This window comes from Peromyscus leucopus, chromosome 8a, assembly GCF_004664715.2.
Source record: "Peromyscus leucopus breed LL Stock chromosome 8a, UCI_PerLeu_2.1, whole genome shotgun sequence".
NCBI lineage: Eukaryota > Metazoa > Chordata > Mammalia > Rodentia > Cricetidae > Peromyscus > Peromyscus leucopus.
Window position 1 is genome coordinate 504,732 of NC_051085.1, and position 16,325 is coordinate 521,056.

At 46.7% G+C, this 16,325-nt stretch overlaps 1 protein-coding gene across 1 annotated transcript in view; it reads left to right on the top strand.

Moving 5' to 3' along the window:
- Nucleotides 1-7,898: 7,898 nt before the first annotated feature.
- Sim1 (SIM bHLH transcription factor 1) overlaps nucleotides 7,899-16,325 on the top strand; it is a 79,989-nt gene continuing 71,562 nt past the window's right edge. Inside the window, exons 1-2 of the mRNA XM_028860263.2 lie at nucleotides 7,899-8,147; nucleotides 8,630-9,239. Of these exons, the coding sequence (XP_028716096.1) occupies nucleotides 9,065-9,239 (175 nt within the window). The 5' untranslated portion in view covers nucleotides 7,899-8,147; nucleotides 8,630-9,064. The remainder of the gene's footprint in view (nucleotides 8,148-8,629; nucleotides 9,240-16,325) is intronic.

Below are 16,325 nucleotides of genomic sequence, written 5' to 3' on the forward strand. Positions count from 1 at the left end.
GGAGGGGTCAGGATGGGAAGGAGAAAGAGTGCTGTTCAGTATCTATAAGGAAATGGATTATAACTCTACTGTACTTACATCCCCCAAAGGAACAAGCAATTAAAAATTTTAAGAAGAGCTAGTAGAGATTTTTAATGCATTTTATTGCTGTCTGGTTTACTATCAATTTGTTTTCCCTGTGGCTATGGATTATTTAAGGAGAACACATGATGGCTTATGGTATGATATTTACCATTGCAAACAAATTATTGGATCTCCAGGAGAGGAGAAAATACAAAAGCAGATCTAAGCCTTGATAGGCTGCACACTTACAGTGCCTGTGCTGTCTTTTCTTCTCTCCTATGTATCGTTTTTTATTTAGATTCTTAACCAAGCCATTATGGCTTTTCTTCCAGCAAAACTGCTTGTTAGGATGAAGTTATCCCCTTGTTTCCTCCATGTTATTCATTCCAATCATGAGAAGTAATAGTGTGGCATATGCTAATCCTTGAGTTGTTTTTGTGATAAAGTCCCCATGTGGTTGCAAGTAAAATACAGAAATAGGTTGATCAAATGTCAACTTGGGACAACTGAATTTCAAAACACACAGAATTCAGAAATTAGAAAGTATGTTAACATATGTATAATATAATTGGTTATAATTAGTCAGAAGATCTGCTGGATGGAGAAACATTGGGATTATGTTTGCATATTTAACTCACTCTGTGTTTTGCATTAGACAATGTGAAGTGTGTTCTATTTAAAACAAAAGAAAAGAAAGTGTGGATAGCTGACTCCTGAATTGTGAACCTGTTTCTACTCGGCAGTGTCACCAGTGATGGTTAGTTCTATAGGTTTGCACACTCTTATCTCAATATAAAGCTGGGTCCCATCTTTTTTTTTCTTACCTAAGGGATTATGGTCCACCTGAGAACCAAGAAGCCTCTATCCTCCAATGTTTTGGAGTTGACAGCTCACAGGAGACGAATAGAAAGAGCTCTTAGAATGAATCTCTTTAACAATACTAACTGATACTTTTTACCTGCCAGATAGGAAAGAGTTAAAGTATGGCTTATTACAAGATTGTTCCACTTTTACTCATTGCTTGTGGGAATGTCAGTTAGGACAGCTTTCCTGGAGAGCAAGTTAACAACACTGAACACAGGTACACGTCCATGTGCCCTTTGACCCAGCCACTCTGCTTTTAAGAATCTGTAGATAGGTAAATGACATGGGCACAGTGCTGCTCATGGCAACATTGTGATAACAACCAGAGAAAACAAATATGAATGCCCTCAGTGAGTGACAGGTAAAATAATTTTTACTATTACATATCCTTAAAATGAGTGCTATATGGATGTTTTAAAAAAGAAAGAATGGGGAAGCTGTCTGAATACTGTCATAAAGTGAAAATTTAAGGTGCAGAACAATGTATAAAATCAATCATAATGTTTGCTTGAATATGCATAAGGAAACCCCAACACTAAGGGCTAAGCAGCTATACAGCAGCAAACACAGGCTGACAGTCCAAATGCATTTGCTTTAAATGGCATCTAATAATCTGAATTTCCAGGTAGGCCAGGTGTGTCTGGATTTTCCACTCAGCTTTAGGGTGGAAGGACATTACAGGAGGAGCACTGAGGAGTGGACAGGTTCTATCCCAGTGTAGTAGGACAGGCTCATAGGGTTGAGGAAATTGGCTCAGACCAGTTGCCAAGGCATGCACATAATGTACTTCTTTATGAGCCAACCTGAAGTCTGCCTGAGGGCCTAGCAACATCCCAGTAGTGAAGCTCTGACTTTTGAACAAATAACCTTTTCCAAAACCTCTCTAGAGGTCTCCTAAAGAGGCTCAGCAGCCACATATGTTAACTGTCACTTCTTTTACAATCAGAGGGAAAAATAAACAGAATAATAGTGATTATATGATAATGAATCTACCCTAAATTGTACCTATCTTTTTGTATTGATGAAATTGTAAAATGTAATTTTTATTTTATTTTATTTATTTTTTATTTCTTGTCTTTCAAAAGAGGGCTTCTCTGTATAATCCTGGTTGTCCTGGAACTCATGGACTGAAACTTAGAGATCTGCCTGACTCTGCCTCCTAAGTGCTGGGATTAAAGGTGTATGCTACTACCATTCAGTGTAAAATATAATTTTTGATGTTTCCTTAAGGAAGAAGGGACTCATGAAAATATTACAAAAATACCCACAGGCCAGTTTAGTTCAGATGTCACAATGTGATGTGAGAGGAGGGCCAACAGCTCTTCCAGGGAAGGTGTAAAGCCGATGCATCACGGCAGGGCCTCTTCCTCTCTTGACACTTTCCTGCCTCTAGCATCATAGATGCACACCTGGAACACTTCACTGTTTATCTTTCTTTAAACCATAGGGAAGGCACTGGAGATGTAGCTCAGTTGGTAGAGTGCTAGCTTTGAATGCATGAGGATCTGGGTTCGATGCCCAGTACTGGGCGAACAAATAAACAGCTGAAATTGCTGGATAGTGACCAAAGGTGCCAGCTGCCGGGCCTGCAGATCTGAGTTCAATCACAGGCCCCACAGGGTGGAAAGGAAGAACTTACTTCCATAAGCTCCCTCTGACCTCCACATATGTATCCGCCCACCCATACACAGGAAATAAACGAGAAAAGAAACGAGGAAAATCAATGCCCATCTGCTATTGTGTGTTTTTTACATGGCCTGTCCCAAACTCTCTGTCTTCCTTGTAGCATAGCTGAGAATCCTGAACCCCCGAGCATTCTGATGATGCCTTGAGCACAGCTCTGTTTTCCTGAGGCCAAAGTCCCCACAGAAGAGTTGTCTGAGCTAGGGTGGTGGCGCAGCCTTTAATTCCTTCACTGAGGAAGCAGAGGCAGGTGGTGTCTGTGAGTTTGAAATCCACACAGTAAATTCCAGGCCAGCTGGTGCTACATAATAAGACCTTGTCAGGAAGGAAGGAAGGAAGGAGGGCAGGAGGGAGGGAGAGAGGGAAGAAAGGAGGAAGGAAGGAGAAAAAAGTAATCTGAGTGGATGGCTTGGTACTTCTTTACCCTTGTTTTGGGGCTGTCCTCCTTTCTGAGGAAGCAGCAGGCAAATGGCAGTGAGAACATGAGCTGCAGAGAACCTCTCCTTGCTCATGGGCCTAGACAGCCATATCACTTTATGCTCATTTACCCCTCAATAGCAGGATCATCACTGGAAACCTCAACCCCTTAAGGCTTCTCAAGGAGTTTCCAAACGTAGTTCTGGTCACAGCAGTGCACTTGGTAAGTGACGGTGATGATGGAAGTGGTCTTGGCATTCAATATTTGAATCAACCTGCATGGAGACTCCCAGCGATGGCACTCCCAGGTCAGAGACCGGAAGGCAGTCCCTAGACCTAGGTTAGCAGTCAGGTAGGTTCCCTAGGGGACTAAGGCAACAGCTATTTGAGGTCCCTGAGTTAGTGACAGTCTCCTAGTATCCAGAGTGGTCCCAGAAGCCCTAAGTGCCAGGGATGGAGCCGGTGGCTCTAGCTGAAGTCATTACCCAGTTTTTTTTCTGGCTATCAGACTTGCAGGGGGTTGTATTCTGCTGCCTGCCACAGGATTTCAGATTCTTATATCAGTGTGGGGTTAAAGGACCACGCTTAAACACTTCCTTCTGCCCCCAGCTCTGCCACAAGTTACCCAGACAATTGGCTGGGTCTGGAAGTAGGCAGGCGGCTTACTTATTTGAAGGGATCCACTACACCCTTACCTACACTTCTTAAAGTGTTCCCGGCGAGGCTGGCAATATAGTTTGGGGTGGACTGGCACTAGCAGCTGGAAGAAAAACAACGGGCTTGGGGAAGGAGAAAACCCTCCAGAAGGCTAACGGAAAGAGCCCCAAAGCCCTGAGAGATTAGAGTACTGGAGATGCCCAACCTGGGACCCTTCACCTTTTCCCAGGCCGCTGGCTTAGCTCAGTCCCTCCCTGCCCGAAATCACTGGCTTGTCTCAACCAACTTATCTAGAGATCTCACAGTTAAGAAGCCATTAGTAACCACTTCTCTTGCTCCCCAGTGTCCCGCTGAATTAGGTACGCATCATTCCTAACTCAGTTTCTGGGAAGAGGCAATGTGGAACGTGCCCACTCTCTGAGCAGTAGGCTCCCATCAGCGTACAGCTTCAGAACGCGCACAATCCCTTTTCTTTGCAGCCATAGCTTTTTAACAAATGTTTTGTTTTAAAGCGTAAAAGTTGTGCCTGTCTATACAACGATGAACAACAGAAGCAGCACTCACTAGTAAGCAGCCAGTTCAAGGTTGTATTTTAGACTACAGTTTCAAAATGTGGGTGGAAAATGTCCAAAGTGTTCAGAGAAACGATATAAAATCCTTACTTGCATTCATCATTCTTGTATTTCGAGTTGGTATTTTCCCCAATGTGTAGCCACTGAAGCAAATATTTTTCTGATGATTCGAAGGTCAATTAAGGTAGATACCTGGGTAACAACTCAGAAAGCTGTCTATCTCTCTACCTTTCTCTGCCTCTCCTTCCCACCCTCCCTACCCACTTTCAGAGATTCCTGATTAGAGAAGAAACATTTATTGTAATTTCTAAAATATTAATTTTGACACTGTTTTTGGAGGTTTCTTGTTTTTTATGGCAGGCTCACCCTATAAGAGGGGCAAAGAGTCCTTCAATATCACAGCAACTTCAAAATCTACCTGTAAATCCAAGATAGGATTAAAATCAGCATGTGTTTGTAGAAGAAAAAATGTAACCATTTCTGAATACCTTAATATTTTTCTAAATTGTTCCGTGGTAGAGAGTTAAGCACCGCATAGAACATATTTAGTTGCTTAACGCGGCCATCTTCAAGGTTTGTATCGATTATACCTTTCATCCTGATCTTGCCATTAATTATAATCCTTTTGTATGTTCTTTGTACACCTGAGAAGTGCATGCGTATCTTTGGCAGCCTGACAGGAGTCCTTAGGATGTAGATCTAGGATGTGCAGATGATTGTAAATGGCATGAAGGCTTAAAGGAGGCACGAGAGAAGTCTGTGCCCGCTCAGGGGTCAGCACCACAATGCATGCTGGGGCTGCTGCGCTGAAACCCAGATCGGCAAATTGTCCTGGGATTCCCTTCAGCGTTCACTTGTTCGTGTACAACCTCAGCTCGAGCGAGCGTCTCTAGCTTGGACTTTATCTGAGATCGAGAAAGGTCAGCCCGTCCTCCCGGTCGAGGCCCCGCCCCGGCTATGCCGACTAGGTTGGCAGCACAGGCTCCGCCAGTTCCCGAATCCACTCGGGGAACCTGCTGTGCCCGCGCGACCACAGCCCCCTGGGGTCTGCAGACGAAGCCAGAGAGCCCGCCACGCCACCAAGGGCTCCCGCTGGCCAGCTTCCGGATGCCCTTGCGGAGAGGGACTCCTAGAAGAATGCTGTGGTCACTCCGCCTGGCTGTTAGTCCTACTGAGAAAGGGAAGGAGGGAGTTAGTACGTTTTGGTTTGGGGATCCTGCTCCTAAAATCTCAGTGCTTCGGAAAGCGACTAGACAGCACAGACCTGTGCTTGGCAGCAGTGGATCATGCATCCGCGGGTCTCTTCCTTCTTGCGTTGGGAAATAAGTGGATAGAGTTAGCCCTCAGACTCAGGAAACTTGTTTAAAATTTCCCACCCTGGAGGCGAGCGCAAGCACGTGGGTGACACCTGAGGTTGGGGCTCCCAGCTGGTGTCCCTCGCTGTCAGCGGGCGGGGTCCAGGTGCCTGGCGTGGGAGCCAAGGAGGCCAGTTCCAGCTCAAAGATTAGAAAAACAGGTGGTACGTTGCCTGGCTAATTCAGTCTTTCGGTAAACGAAGCTCTGATAGTTGTGTGCTGAAGACTTAGCGAGGGGCGGTCACCTCTGGGTCGGGCATTGACTATATTAAAAGAGATCTCCTGGCTTAGTGGACATCTGAGCTTCTGGGGGACCTTGGAGGGACTTGACCGCATCCTCAGTACACTTGTTTTGCCGTCAAGACTCGCAATCTCATTTTGCCCCTCTTTCCCCTAAGGCAAAATACTAAGTTCCTCTTCAAAGGCCTCCGCAGACTCCTCCGTCAACCCCCACAGAGGGTGGGTTCGGGTTTCAGACCCCAGAGAGGCACTTCCACAGCCTGCGCTTCGTTTGAAGTAGAGATGGGGTGTGAAGCAAAGGCCGGCTGCACAAATCTTGTCCAGAACACAGTCAGAGCAGAAAACCCGCTGCTTAGTTTGGTGGCTGGTCTCATCCTGAGTTCTGTGCAGGTTAGTGGAAAAGGAAGTCACCAAAGGTTTTTCACACACACACACACACACACACACACACACACACACACACACACACCATACAGCAAGGAACTTGACATCTCGTCTTAATGGAATCTTGCATGAGAGCCACAGGACACCTCTACCTCTCTGCTCATTTCCCATTGACAGTGTTTCTTTAGATGGACGATGGTCTGAACCCACCCAGATTCGGGCCTCTGAGTGGCCACAGCCACAGAGGAAATGACTCCTCCTTCTGGATTATAGCCCTGTTAGCTGGTTCCAGTTTTGAAACACCTACAAAGTCTCAGTTTAGTTCTTTTTCTTTCTCTCCAAATCGTTCACATTTTTTTCAGGTGTCGCTCAAATGTGTAATTATTCTCCACACATTGTCCTAGGAGCTTATTGCCATTGGGAGACAAGGAGATGGCAGATCTCTTATTTTTCAACGAACACTTTTAAAGGTGACTCTCACGACTCCTCTCTTCAGAGAATTTATTTTTCTCAGAGGCACAAAGAGGAACAGAGGCCACGGTTCCCACTGAGCTGCTGACTTCTAAGGCTTGCGAAACCTAGGATGGTGTCTGTGAGCTGCCTTGTCTTAAGGGAAACAGCTTTTTTTTTTTTTCTTTTTTTCATTGAGATCTGTTGTCTTTTTTTGAGATGACCAAAAGAGAAGGCGCTTAGAACTGGAGGGTCTCTAAACTACAGTTTTTTGTTTTGTTTTGTTTTTTTCAGAAACAGATCTTGTAAGTTCGTTTGAGAACTCGTGGGAAATGAATACCTTTCACGTTCACTCAGACTGTGCCCACTCTAGAAGGAATATTCAGATTTGTCTTTTGTTTCTTGAAATAAAACCCGCAGAGTTGCCCAACGGTTTAGATAACAGCGCTGTGAGACGTCTATCTGTACGTCAGTCGTTCCAGCATTCTGGCCTCAAATATCACCTCCTTTTCCCGACAGCCCACTCTCTGCTTCCCATAGGAAACTGCCCAGTAGAGCTGCCCACCGCATCAGCCACAAACGCGAATCATTTCGAAAAAGAGGCCCCTTTTTGGAATGAAAGGCAGGTATTTATTTCATCTTGCAGTGAATTCTGCCGCAGTGCTGTCAGGGTAAAAACGTCCAGCGTCGGTCTCCCGCACCGTATCCTGCTGGCACTTGGGGCTCTGCCGTGGGCAAATCCTGGCCACCTTCTGGGTTACTGTCGCCTCCCTACCCGGAGCCCGGGCCAGACAGCCGCCTCGGAACGCTCCCAGCCCCGGCAAGGCCGCGTGCTGTGCGCAGACACCCTAGTCCAGGGAGCGCGAGTGGCGCACGGTACCCGGAAGGCCTCGGGGTTGGGAGCTGCGGCGGCAGCGGGGCAGCGGCGACCCCGTGCCCGGGGCTCATTAGGAGCGGAGCTGCCAGGAGCGTCGTAGGACCCGAGCCGCGAGCCCAGACGCGTCGGGGGTGGCGCGGGGAGCACTCGAGTCACTCAGCCCGATTGGCCAATGAGCGCCGCGCCTTGGGGCGCGCCTGACCAATAGGAAGAAGGAAGGCTTGAGAGTGGCATTGGAGAAGGGCGGGAGAAAGGGAGCCTGGGAGCGAAGTTGAAGCTAAACCCGGTAAGCTATAAAGAAGTTACAGGGGGGCGCTTTTGGCTCCCAATTAGGAACAGTACCGGCTCCTAAGCACGACGGAGGAGGAGGACTCGGAAAGCACCTCGCCCGTCCCGAGCCCGTGTCCTCCTCCTCCTGCTACCTCCCCCTCCCCCATTCATGTCCCCGGGAAGGCTGCTCAGGCGCACTCTGCGGGCTGCGGGTGACAGCAGGGAGGTTGGAGCCGAGACTCAGCCGGCGCGCAGGCATGAGCGCAGTTAGGGGGCGGGAGCCTCGGGAGCCTCCGCGGCGCGCAAGGACGTAGGGTAAGTGAAGCTCGAGGCGCCGAGAGCGCCAAGAGCGATGCCCGCAAGGGGCTGTCGCGCGTGCCACCTGTTAACCCTGCTCGGCAGTGGCCGGAGTGTGACTGCGGGAGTCCCCCGGGGCTTGTGCGTAAGCCGCACTGCTCGAGGAACGCCTCAGACGTGAGCCCCGCGCGGCAGAGGCGGCCCGGGGTGGCGGGCAGTGGAGGAATTCTGCGCGGCGGAACCCCGCTTCGGCGGCCCGGGAGCTGGGCTTGGGGCGCGCGGCCGGCCGAGGGCTCTGCAGACCTGCATTTAGCCGTCGGGGCTACGTCCGGGACACCGCAAGCGTGACTTGCGGGCGGTCTCCAGGTCTTAAATACCCTGGGTAGCGACAGGCAGAGCGTGGGCGCAGAGGCCCTTTGGGGACGTTTTGAGGAATTGCAGTGGGTGTGAGTCTAGCCAAGCCAAAGATCTCTTACGCTCTGGTGTTCTTGTTTTCGTAGTGATCTGAAAGAAGTTAGTTACCTGGGATTCCTGTTCTCCACAAAACGCCTCCGAACTGTCTCCAGCTCCAAAGGGAACGAAAAGCAAACGTCGGGTATTATTATGTCGATTTTCCAAGGACAGGGGTTCTCACCACAGAACCGATGAAAAGGCTGCCTCTTCAGGAGTCCTGCCAGCATTTTCTACTTAGAGCTCCGTAGGATTGCCGGGATTTGCTGTGGACCAGCAACTTTCTTATACTTACCTCTCACGACTTCAAGAAGGTATTTTGTTTGCTGCACTGTCCAGTTCCTGCCACCATTCCGGTCTCCCTGAGCAGAGTTTAGCCTCTTCATCCAAGTTATGTGAGTGTGATTGCTAATTGAAAGATAACTTTTGGTTTTGGATGAGTCTGTGGAGTTTACGTTGTAAGAAGAAAGGGAGCCCGAGACACGATGAAAGAAAAGTCTAAAAATGCTGCCCGGACGAGGAGGGAGAAAGAAAACAGTGAATTTTATGAACTGGCTAAATTACTGCCTTTACCCTCAGCCATCACCTCGCAGCTGGACAAAGCATCCATAATCAGACTCACGACCAGCTATCTCAAAATGAGAGTGGTCTTCCCAGAAGGTAAGCGGCTGTGCCTAGATTGAATTTCAAAGAAGGGGTAAGCCTACCTAGCCAGCACAGAAATGTCCTAGTGTTCGCCCTCGCGGGTTGTGTTCTCTACAAAGGGAAACTTAACCAAGCTATTTGAACAGTCAGCGCCAAACGCCTCGTCTCGCCCTTTTCAGTCCCTGTCTACCTCCCATACGTCTCTCTCCACCCCACCCGATATGTTTGGTTGGGAAGAAGCCCAGTAGCGCTTTTGTCAACACTTCAGATACTTGGCTCAGTTGAAAGCACTGTTAATCCAAACATGACTTTCCTTTTTATTCCTCTTATCAGAAATACATGCAGTAGAAAGCAAGAGTACTGCCCATTTGCTTTTTTCTTTGCTTTCCTTCTTTCCTTCTTTCCTTCTTTCCTTCCTTCCTTCCTTCCTTCCTTCCTTCCTTCCTTCTTTCTTTCTTTCTTTCTTTCTTTCTTTCTTTCTTTCTTTCTTCCTTCCTTCCTTCCTTCCTTCCTTCCTTCCTTTCTTTTCTAGGTATAGATTAGCTCTATATACATGGAACTAGGTGAGCCAGATAATAATTTCTCAAAAGGACCACAATTCTGCAAGAAGCGGGGCTTGTACACGGACAGAATGTCCTGACTCTATCAGTCTCTTGGCTGTGTATAGTAAATTGGTTCTGAGTATATAAGATGTTTACCAAACAAGATTCAAGAAAAGCAGATTCAAGAAATGCAGAAATGTATCCTCAGTGTTGGGCTAGCAAAAGAATCCAAACAAAGTCTTGCACAGCCTAGAAGTTAGAATAACAGAGCATTAGGTATGATTTCAAATTGAAATTTCAGTGACCAAGATTCATTGTGAGAAGGCAAAGCAGCCTTCACAGAACATGATCATGTGTGAAATCATCTCTACTTACTAGGAAAAGGTAATACTCACTGGGGAAGGGACATTTAATCTCCCATTTGCCCGTCTTTACTCACATCCAAATAACAAATAGAATAGAAAAATATTTTGTTAGGGGAGGAAGTTTTGAGAATGTAAAAGACTGATTACTAGACAAACAAAACTTCTAGAGAAAGATCCGTGTTTATTTACAAATGAGAACTTTCTGACATGTTTGTTGGTTTTAGGTGTTTGCTGGGTGTTGTTTTTGATGAGGGAGTAGTTATTGCTAGGGGATGAAGTTCACTTCACTTGATCTTTGTTTAAAAGCTTGCAGAAACACTGGGAATTAGTCAGGGCCACCACACAACCTTCTGAGTAGTTGGTTTCCACCCCCAACCCTATTAGTGGTGTTATATAGTTGATTCTTTGAACATCTCTTTTCACTCTGAAATCCAGGGAGGAGAGAAATCACAGGTTAGAATACCTAGAAAGTTTTTGGGTTTATTTTTCAAGAAGAACGGAGAAAGGACATATACACTAAAAAAAAATGACATTTCACATCCCAATTGTGCTGAGTTGCGATGGGAAAATCACCATTGTGCCACACAGCCTTCTGCCTAAAAAAGAGATCTCTTTGTCTTTTATACTGTCAGCGCCTACTTTATAAAAATAAAGCTATTTCAAACTCGGCTGGCTGCACTGTTCCTAACAGGATTATTAGCAGTGATTTGTCAGCTACTGTGGTCTCAGTGGGCTCCCTTTCTGCGTGATTTCTAGTGGGTCTCGTCAATTATTGGTGCCGATGTCGCTGGCTGTTTGATCAGAAGCAGCATATGGTGCTGCTTGTGGGGCAGCGAATAACCGCGGGAGAAGAATAGAGGGCCGACTTCCCCAGCAGTCACTCAACAGAACCCGGGAACCCACAGGCCAGAGACCTTATTCTGCTTGGTGCAGACCGTGGTGGTAGCTCAGAGAGGACCCGGCTGGTTATTTTCTGTTTTATTTTTGTATTTTAAAAGAGGGAGCTTTCTTCTGATGGTTCTAACGCTTAAAAAATTAAAAATTGCATTATAAAGAAATAGAAGGACCCCAAGTAAATTCTCGTTATTTTTAACAGAGTGCCAGGAAAGATTTCCCATTGAGGTCCTCTCGGTGGCCAGGCCCCTTGACTACTTTAACCTACAATTGTGCTTTCTACAGCCCCCTCTTCCTGAACCCGGCCCCTCCCACCTCCCCTCTCTTCTGCTACGGGTGAGTGTGAGTTTATGAGGAGGAGGGGATGGACGATGTGTGAACTCTGGGCACATCATTTATTTCTCCAGCTTCTGTGGAGTTCATAACTCACCCGCAGCCTCCACCCGATGAGTTAGCCAGGATCATCAGAACAGCTGGCACCAAGGGATGAGGTTTTAATTTTGAGGTTGCTTGAGCTTCAAAAACCCCAAAGCGAAATACAGCCCCTTAAGGTAGTAAAGAAAACAAGAACAAACAATTAAAAAACTCAGCTGTTTTCAAAGAAGCAAAATAGCGACAAGCCGCAGAACCAGGCACTACCTGCAGGGGGTGCCAAATTTGAGATTGGCCTTTCCTTAGGGTTCAATCTAAGCATTGGGGAAACTGAACACTTTATATCGCTCTAATCTTTTTAGTGGTGCTAAATAGAATTTGAAGTTACTTTAAACATCTTGAAGCGTTCCTGCTACACAGTAGGTCTTCAATAAAGTTTTATTTTAAGAATAAGAATGGTTATTTTATCATGGTGAATATCCTATCACATTTAGCATGGGTTTTTATAGGTTGTCTAATCTCAAATGATTACAAATCTGATGGCATGGCTACAGGCATAACAACGTCGTAAAACTTGTATTTCCATATCACCTTTCACTTATGGTACTGTGTATTGTACGAAGGTTATATTACGGTAAGCTAAAAAACAAAATATGTTCCACACTCATCTGAAAAAAAGAGAGGGGGGATAGAGAAAACAGGTCATTTCCTGTACATTTACCCCCTTATCAGTATAGTAGCCTTTGTCTGGGTCCATGTTTCAGCACTGATTTGTTTATTCTGAGTGGGTCACACTGAACAGTTGAGTGTTAAATGAGGGAGTGAGGAGGAGGTAATGATGCAGGAATCACTAAGCATTAGCATTAAACTGGGCGTGGTGGTGCACACCTGTAATCCGGAAGAGAGGTGGAGGTGAAGGTAGAAGAAGAGGAAGAAGGGGGAGAAACAAGCACTGGATCAGCATTCGAGATTTAATAAGAAAAAAGGAAGATCAAGGAAGGGTCCTGGGAGAGCACTGAAAGTGAATATCTTCTGACTAATCACATCCCATTCTAAAACAGTCTCAAAAAAGAGAAATTGAGGAATGTAGACATGTATAAATCCTTGGTGTTATCAAATACAGAAAGATGGTATTAAGGTATTAAAACAAGGGGCTAGAGAGAGGGCTCTGTGGTTAAGAGCACTGGCTGCTCTTCCAAAGGACCCGGGTTCAATTCTCAGCACCCACGTGGCAGCTCACAACTGTCTGTAACTCCAAGGTCTGACACCCTCATATAGACATACATGCAGGCAAAACACCAGTGCACATAAAATAAAAATAAATATTAGAAAGGCATTAAAATAACAACAACATGATTTTATTTATATGCGAAACAGGACAAAATCAGCTCTAAAAGAAGTACATATTTGTTACCCAGCTCTAAAGTAATTTTGGCCAGAGGCATAGTGTCATGCAGAATAAACTGAAAAATCAGATATGGTTTCAAATCTCTGTTTATAATCTTGGTAATATCACTACAATTCATTGTCAATATGTTCATGAAAAATATAAATAATCAGAGTTGAAATTACTAAATGCATAGGGACAAAATTCTCAAGACCTACAATATTCCTCAAAAAATCCTGAAATCTTTAATCATTGTATTTTTGAGTCAAAAAACTAAAGAATAAAAAGATCCCAGTTTCTCACGTGGATCTATGATTTAAGGCTGTTTTTCTTGCTGCTCAGGGAAGTGATTGAGCATTGGGTTTCCATGTTTATTTTCTTACACAAGTTTTTCTCATTTAAAGCCCCTTTAAGCACAGTTTACGCTCAAGTCTGGCTTTCTCTGCTTAATTCCACTTTTAATGTTGTTTTAAGTGAGTGCAGAATTAAACTGTGTGCAAGGCAGATTTATGACTGGAACTTGTAGATTTGATCAACAAAAAAATAATTTTTAAGGGAAATTAAAAACGAACAATGCCTTAAGCAATGGTGGGATGCTTTCAAACCAGACGCAACCATCCATCTAAAAGCTATATCCTTAAATATATAAGGATAGATTTTATTTTGGGGGAGGGGGTTCAGTTCTGGGAAATCTTGGTAGCTTTGAATTTTTACAGTCAGATGCAAGCTTCGAATGCAAACTCCTGGATTCTTGCGGTATTCCCTTGTCAGTCAGTATTTCTGAAGAAAGGGAGATCAACAGTAACAACATCGATGGTTTGTTCGGGTGGGGCACATATTGCCAGTATCTTGGACTGCCAATTGTTTAGCTATTCAGAAGGTGCTGACGGAATGGGAAGAGTAGAGCAAACTTCTTTCGCAATTTTGAAATGCTGACAGATTTGACACTGGTGGTTCTGTTCAGACCCCTGGTCGCTTTTTATCCGAGACCCTACTGCGCTTTTTCCACTGCAGAAAGCGCGCAGCCCACTGGGTCCGCGTAGTATATATTTTGTGGCATCTCCCCTTTTAGTCTGGGCACAGTTTCCAAACCAACCGGGTCTTACTTAGGTCCACGGAGAAGTCTCTACCTCTACCTTTGGGACAGGCTTTGCTAGACACCAGAGTGTGACACACCCTTTGTTATGCCCAGCCGCTGATGCCAGCCCTGAAAGTGGTTAAAAGCTCAGGGGAGATTGGATCCTGCCCCGTTCGCGGATGGGCTGGATCGGTAGGGTGCGGAGCCACCCCGCTGCGGAGGCGAGGGTCTTTGTACGGAGGTGACATTGCCAAGCCCCGGGCATTTCCGAAGACTTCAGCCCTGGACCATTGCGCTCGACACCTTCAGCCTACTTGCAGGACACTGGTCTCGGGTTTTAAGCTAGACCTGGGGAAACCCTGCTGCCCCCAAGTTCTTGTAGTGTTCAGTGACGCGCAGCGGGTGCGGTCCAAGTTACTCAGCCTGGTTGGCAGCCGCTGTTCCTCCACCGGAAGCGTGAACTCCGGGGCGGGATGAAGCTTAAGAAACGCGACTCGTGAGTGACCTGCGGCCTTGGGCTGCGAACCACACACACACACACACACACACACACACACACACACACACACACACACACACACCACCGTGGCTCTGGTCCCGGAGAGGCGAGCACTCCAGGGAGGGCACCCGCTGTGGGTCCGCGCAGCCGTTCGGGACAGGCCTCGCCGAGGTGGGTCTCCTCAGCCTCCCAGAGCCCACTCTCCTGCAGTGGCCAGGGTCGATTCCTAGCGCTCGTGGAGACACTGGTGCGCTCTGGCGTTGGATAAAGTGCTTTGCCCTGGGACTGCCCCAGGAGCTGGTTCTGCCCGGAGCACCCATTCGGCAACCCTCTCTTCCCCCAGAGAGCTCCGCAGCCTAAGGGCGCCGAGCCAGAACCCGGAGTGAAAGCCGGGGCAGTCTTTCAGCCAGGGCGCCCTAGTCCCGCAGGGAAGAAGACGTAGGATTTGGGGGTTTGGCTTTCTTTGTCACACACTCCTCCCAAGTAGCACCTACCAGCCTCTGGGGACCTGAAGTTAGGAGGAATATGCAAGAACTCACCCCCGTCCCCAGTGGTAGACGGGTCATGGGACACCTCCCTCTTGCCTCAAAGGCATTCTAGGCATTTTGTGTGTGTGTGTGTGTGTGTGTGTGTGTGTGTGTGTGTGTGTGTGTGTGCGTACATTTCTATGGAGTTGCCCTGTTGATGACGGAGGAAAGAAAGAAGGGGCCACTACAACAAGCTCTTCTCTTTCCGGCTAGCAAAGGCGGTAATGGTGCCTGGCCTGTAATCTGTATTTTGTCAAGGGCATGAAATTCATTCGAAGGAAAAGCCCGATCAATTTATTTTTGCTGCTTGCAATAACACAGCTGGATGATGCTTTGAGCGCGCGCTAGACTGGGGCTCATCATTCATTCACCAAGAACGGGCCTAAATGGTGCCTGTGGGATTAGGTCAATTTTAGTGGATCTACTTCGCCTCATTTGGTTACTAATTGGTTTCTTGTTTTATAAATCGAAATCTCATTTTCAGGAAATTACAAAACCCGCGCAGTCAGTCCATTGAGGTAATCCTTGGGTCAGGGGGTATTTAAATGGAAATGGCTCAACCGCGCACCAAGGGTAAAGCAACAGTCTAACTTGCTCGGGTTTTCACATGAAATGTGAGCTAGCCCTTTAGATTCATAATAGAAACATCCCTTCTAATGCTACTTATGTAAATACGATAAACCAGACTTTAAGGGAAGAGAGAGGACTGAGAGAAGCAAAATTTATCTGCTGAGGTTAATGTGGCATATCTTGGAAATCTTCCAAAATAGATTATGTTTTCCTTTGTCTTCAGCCACTTTAGCTGGGGAAAATCCTTTTGTCTGAAACCTGATTTAGTTATCGCCTCCCTCACAGAGCGCCTTTTCTCCTTTGCAAAACCCTGTTCCCTCAGCCTCACCGAGTTACAAGGGAATCTTTAGATCTTGTTCTCACTGTAATCCCGCCGCAAAGAGAGCTGGTTCCTCCTCATTTTAAACAGACAATCAAAGGATTTGCGAATTTTCTGCGGTAGGTCAAGTGCAGAAACGAAATCTCAGCTACCCCCTTCCAACTGAAACCTGGTGCTGGGGAGCTTCACCGAAGAAAGAGGTGAGAGGGTCCGTGACAGCACTTTAAGACTTCGGGGATTGGGAACCTGGAAGTAGTTGAAGGAAGTGTCCTCCACACTTTGGAGGGTGAGCTCCTTCCTTGGTGAGATCCCCTGGTAGATCAGGGCAGTCAGTTCTTCATAAAACATTAACCCAGCCTCTACCGTGTGACAGGTTTGCTCGGCCGACAAAAAGAGAACGCAGCCTCTGTGAAACCAACTTTCCTCCCAGGTGTGCGCGTCGGGGGAGCGCAGAGGGGGGAGGGACTCTGTTAGCTCGCACCCGCACCCGCACCCGCTCGGGCTGATTATTAACCTGTGGGCAAGTCTTATTTTCCCTTGTAGGCGCA